Source organism: Sinocyclocheilus anshuiensis, unplaced genomic scaffold (assembly GCF_001515605.1).
Source record: "Sinocyclocheilus anshuiensis isolate Anshui unplaced genomic scaffold, SAMN03320099.WGS_v1.1 scaffold32, whole genome shotgun sequence".
Taxonomy (NCBI): Eukaryota; Metazoa; Chordata; class Actinopteri; order Cypriniformes; family Cyprinidae; genus Sinocyclocheilus; species Sinocyclocheilus anshuiensis.
The window spans coordinates 47,486-52,963 of record NW_015554060.1 but is presented as its reverse complement, the minus strand read 5'-3'; the positions used below and the strand labels follow the sequence as shown (position 1 = coordinate 52,963).

Genomic DNA, 5,478 nt, shown 5'->3' with positions numbered 1-5,478 from the left:
ATATATATATATATATATATATATATATATATATATATATATTCAAATTACCTAACTAAAAAGTGAGCAATAGTACATCAGGAGTTAAAGGGGATGTTATGTGACACACTGTTCTTTTTTTCTTGTTTTTACTTTTCACTTTTTTCCCTATGGAATTAAAAAAGGGGGAAGTGGGTTCAAACCTTTGTCACTTTTTTCACTCCTGATGAGTTTGTATCCTTCCATGCTCAAGCTAGTAATGGGCTTTTGGTCATTGACTTGCAGAAAGTTTTCTGCGCGAGTTAGTGTTAGAGGCTGCTAGAATACAGGGGGGTGCCGACACTTATCTTGCATACCCCTCGGCAAATGTGCAGTTGCGCCCCTGACCGTACTGTGTATTGTCAGATGTGATACTCACAGGGAACAATGTCTTTGTATCTGTTCTTCTTCACATTGTCTTGTTTGTCCGCGGCTGTGGTGGGGTACGTCTTCTCCGCACGATATTTAGTAGACTGTCTCTTCAGTTTCTGTTTTGATCAAGTTACATAAGATTCAGTTATGATTTTGTATCATTTTGTGTGATAAAACTTTTGTATTCTTTTGTCATTTTATTTTCTGCTTATATTGCAAATAGTCCAAGCCAGAAGTTCAGGGCAGAGATGTTAATACTGATATTATTTTAAAGACAAAGCAGAATGAGAAAGCCTTCTGTGTTTCAAAAACTCTTATTTGCGATGTATTTGACATCTAAACTGTGATCTGAGACTAACAGACTAAAGTTTGAAGCCCTGTGGTTAAGATCTGTGAAAACTAGATAAGTCTGGCTGTGTATGCGTGAGTGAGGGTGGCTGCCACAATATGCATGTGGGATGTACCATCACTCTCCTGTGTGTGTCTCTGCGCACAAGCACCTTGATCAGACCAAGAGACTTTCCGACCACAGCTGAGCTTACGAGAACCTTGTGAGCACAACAGACAATGAGCAAATATAGCAAGCTGAGTAATTTGCATGGGATCTCTGAGTTGAAACAGTCAGGACTGCTTATGAGGAACCAGCCCATCCCACTGTGGGAAACCCTCATGTTTTGTCCAAGAGTTTTGTACAGTGAGACTGGACATTTCTCTACATACATGTTCCTTGTGTGGGCATAAATTGCAGTCCAGCATTGAGGACCAGTAGTTCTGTTCTCAGTGTGATGGGAACTTGGGTTTCCATGCTCTGCCAAATAGACAGTTTCTCTTCCTGTAAACACTCCATTTGTAAGCGACTCAAATCACTATTCTGGTAGAAGTCTTGTCTGGCAGCGGTTTGACAGAGATAATAGAGCAGCATGTCTGAAAGTGCTTTTTTTTTCCATCGGAGTAGGAAGAGACCACTTCATGCGATTAAGAACACAGACGGGGCCTTACGAGGTCTTCCTCATGGCCTGGTTTCACATTGGGAAAATAAAGACACAAACTAAACACTTTGCAGCTGCTGACAACTATAAAAGACACTCTGTAGCATTCAGGCTGGACTAAAGAGCATGCTTTGTTCTGTAGGACAGGATAAAGCTGTAGTGGCAAAGACAGGCCTAAATCGGTTTGGTACTTCAGGGTTTAGCAAATGTGTACAGATGTGTCACTCTTTACTGAATAAATTAAGGATGGCATTTTAGTTATAGATATAAGAGTAACATGTAACTTGGTGATACATTTTTAAGCCTTAAAAATGGAGTGATGGTTGTTGTATGACTGTCCAGTGTTGTAACCTTCTTTTACAGCAAGGGTTTTAAAACATTTTGATGCTAATGACCCCAAATAACCACAAAATATACTTCCTAAAATATATTTGCTTAATAGTTTCCTTTACAGCCATACGTTAATGTAATATGCATCATAAATTTACATATTCGAAATGTTTGTCATATGAAGTCAAAACATACATAAAATCCTTTAGAAATTGGAACACTTTCATATATTAACAAATATATCTAGCCCATACAGATATGTATGTTTATGTCCAGTGCTTAACAATTTCATTAGACCACCACCACCCAATGTAAAATTTGTGCCACAGCTGCCCTGAACTAACACTATTGGTTATTACCAAAATATTTTTTTATGTTTCTGCCAGTATGTGTAAGCTTTTTAGTCACAGTAGTTTTTGTAATGCTAAAATATAATTTTCGAATTTATTGTTACTGAATGTATATAAAAAAAATACTCTTATGTACTTCTATTCAAATACATACAATGTCCTTATATCAGCATACAGAATGACACCGCATTGTTATTCGAAAACCACAGTCCATCCATCACTGCCTGACATCCTGTTTCACTCTAAGTGCACTGTAAGCTGATTTGGATAAAAGTGTCTGGCAAGTAAATAAATGTAAATAATAATAGACCTAATAATAAAAAAACATCTTAAGCGAATGAGCATTTTTGCATTTTTCGCTTTTGTATTGCTAAGTTTGAGTCAGCGAGTGACGGCTCAGGATGGGTCATGGGTAACTTCCTCTCAGTCACCCTGACTGTTCACATGGAACATCTAACAGTTGACATTTGAGGGGAATAGCATATGAAGGTTAATTTGGAAACAAATCTAAGCAGAAGTGAGACAAACGACTACTTTGGGGTAGTATATATTCAATAATAAATTAGTTTGGTAATAAATAACCACATCACAGTAAAACTTCTTGTACAAAAGCCTAAAGTAAGAGGCACTCTGTTAAGAAGAGGAAGTCCACGCTTAACCATTTAAGCCATTGCCTCAACTCACTGCCCAGACATGTTTTATTTTTTAGCTTACTTTTGGCACATGCAATGCTAATATTTTTTATTATCACAGTTCATTCATTTACAAAATTTCACATAGCCACACAAGCATTGCATATAATGTAAAAAAAAAAACAGGTTTGTTTTTAGCCTAGCATACAGCTACCTCATACAGGTGTATGTTGGCATCTTTTGCAACCTAGAGTATGCGCTGTCACATGACATAAATCTGAGAACGCATTTTCTTTTTCTCGGACGAAACCCTGACATTTTTCAACATTTTGTTAATAACTTACCAAAAACTCTCCGGCAAAGCCGTTCTCTGCCCCTTCCTCTTCTGCTTCCTTGCTGCCGATTTTGGCCAATAGGTCCCTCAGAATCTGGGCTTGGGCATCCATGGCATGTTGTGTGACACAGCAGCTTCCTCCGTCATATCAGAGATTGGGGAGATCGGTGGGCTTCTGAAAGGAGTCCATCTTTCACTTTCTCTCTGTGTGTGTCTCTTGTAGGTCTGTAGCTGAGTTGAGGAACTGTGCGATGTGGCGTCACGGAAGCAATGGCAGCAACAGTTCACAGGTTCTGTGGTCAACTCGAAGTATCACTGTGACCCTCTCCGCCCTCCATCTCTCACTTCAGCTTCTCTCGCTTGTTTCATTGTTGCATATGCGCTTCTTGTCTGTCTGTGGCCTTCTCTTTTTCTCTCTGCCTGCTTGTTTCTTTCTGTCCAACACTTTGTAGCACAATGTCTTAGAGCCCATACCCCCACACAGGAAGCTTTTGTGGGTGGGTGTGCGCTTGTATGTAAAAAAAATAGTGAGAAAGTCAAAGTCATTTGCTTCATTGCTCAAAGTGGCCAAGCCAGTTTGACGACATTTAAAACAGTTGTGGATGAACTAGAATTTAGAGAATGTGTAAATGTTGTCAGACCAGAAAGAGATACTGTACTTGTGTGGCTCTTGGAATAAATGTATTCAGGTGGTTGACCTGACATATCAGGCAGTGACAGAAGTGTCCCAGTTGCAATGTGGCATGTTTAAATGACATTTAAAACATTTTTCTCAAAATGTAATATTTTGTAATTCTTGTATAATTCTTAATTACTATTATATTATTTTATATTATATTTATATTATTTTAGATTACTTTTCCTCTAACTTGTTTATCACATTGATTTAAATAGGATAATCTTACCAAGTTGATAGAAAAATTCGAAGAAAAAGAAAATATTCCATTCGTTGTTACTGACAACATGAAGTGCATTAACATTACATTACATCACGATTTCCCAAACTGGGGTTTGTAAAGGAACTGAAGGGGGTTCGTGAGTTTAATGAAAAGCAAATAAATAATTAAATCATAAAAATGTAAAATTAAAATAAATAATTTTAAAACAACATCAATCAAAATAAAACATTTACTAAAAAAAAATGAAATATTCTATTTGTTTACCTGCATGTCATGTGACCACTAACCAACGCTAGAGAACATGCAAATATGATACTTAATTATTAACTTATTACCTTAAAATCTCAGGGGTATTTCAAATAAATATATTAGGTGAAAGAGGTTCTGTCAGGATTCTAAACTGTTCTGTGTCATGTTTGCCCCTGTTTCTGGTCTTGTGTTTCCTTATTTGGTCCTTCCTTTCTCCATTAGGTTCCCTGATTAGTTCATCATTTGTTTCCAGCTGTCACCCTCAGCCCACCATCATTACGGTGTGAGCTCCGCGGGTCTGCCATCCTCCAGCGTTGCCATGGCTGGAGAATCCCTCACCTCCGCCTCCAACCTCCGTGGCCCGGACTCCGCCTCAGCCTGTAGACCCAGCGGCTCCACCTCGGCTCCTAGCTCCCTCGCCTCAACCGTCACCCCCCCTGGAATCGGCGGCCATTCCTCCTCCATGGCTCCTCCCTCCGTCGGCTCCACCATGGGTCGACATTATGGCTGTGACCTGGGTCCAGCTGGGCTCCTCCTGCCCCAAGCCCCTCCTGTCTCCTCCCTGGCTCCTCCCAGGATTTTTTTTTCTTTGCCTCTCCATTTTCTGTGTAATGATAGCTACATGACTAGCGACTGGTCTTTGTGTGAATGCCCACAAAACTGGAAGATGTGTATTAGTGGTTATTTTAGAAAAGAAAAATTAAAATAAGGAAAAAATAGGAAGTTATTGTGTGAATAATATGTTGTCTGCTATAACTAGCCATCATGTTCCCATTGTGCCCTGGTCATGGATTGAAGTTGTAACCCGCTGTCGGTAAGTCTAGTCTGTTTATGCCTCGTCAAGTCTGTTTATGCCTAGTCAATTCAAGTCAAGTGTGTTCATGCCTCGTCAAGTCTGTTCAAGTCAAGTCTTTGTTTATTGTTTGGATGTTTAGATAACTTGTAAATAAAACTGCACATGGGTTCTCACTACGCTCGACTTCAGTGGACTAATTCATTACAATATGTAATCAATAACAAAGTAGCCTCACTGTAGTCTGATTCCGAGTATTTAATTAAATCTTATTACAAGTACTTAATTTTTGGAATCTGATTACGTAATCCAGATTACATGTAATCAGTTACTACCCAGCTCTGTATATAAACTTTTTCATACCACATGACTGTAAGTGAACTGAAAGAATGATAGCTACGTAAAAATGAGTAGATAATTACTATTTTACTTTCTACTTACATTTCTCACACACACACACACACACACACACACACACACACACACACACACACACACACACACACACACAC

General features: G+C 38.8%; 2 protein-coding genes across 2 annotated transcripts in view; one reads left to right on the top strand and one right to left on the bottom strand.

The window, feature by feature from the left end:
- LOC107668554 (tyrosine-protein phosphatase non-receptor type 22-like) overlaps window positions 1–3,720 on the bottom strand; it is a 22,777-nt gene extending 19,057 nt beyond the window's left edge. The window contains exons 1-2 of the mRNA XM_016460470.1: window positions 3,036–3,720; window positions 398–506 (exon numbers count right to left, since the gene is read on the bottom strand). Of these exons, the coding sequence (XP_016315956.1) occupies window positions 398–506; window positions 3,036–3,137 (211 nt within the window). The 5' untranslated portion in view covers window positions 3,138–3,720. The remainder of the gene's footprint in view (window positions 1–397; window positions 507–3,035) is intronic.
- A 1,244-nt stretch (window positions 3,721–4,964) lies between these two features.
- LOC107668556 (uncharacterized) overlaps window positions 4,965–5,478 on the top strand; it is a 15,079-nt gene continuing 14,565 nt past the window's right edge. The window contains exon 1 of the transcript XR_001631909.1: window positions 4,965–4,987. The gene's annotated coding sequence lies outside the window, so the exon portion shown is untranslated. The remainder of the gene's footprint in view (window positions 4,988–5,478) is intronic.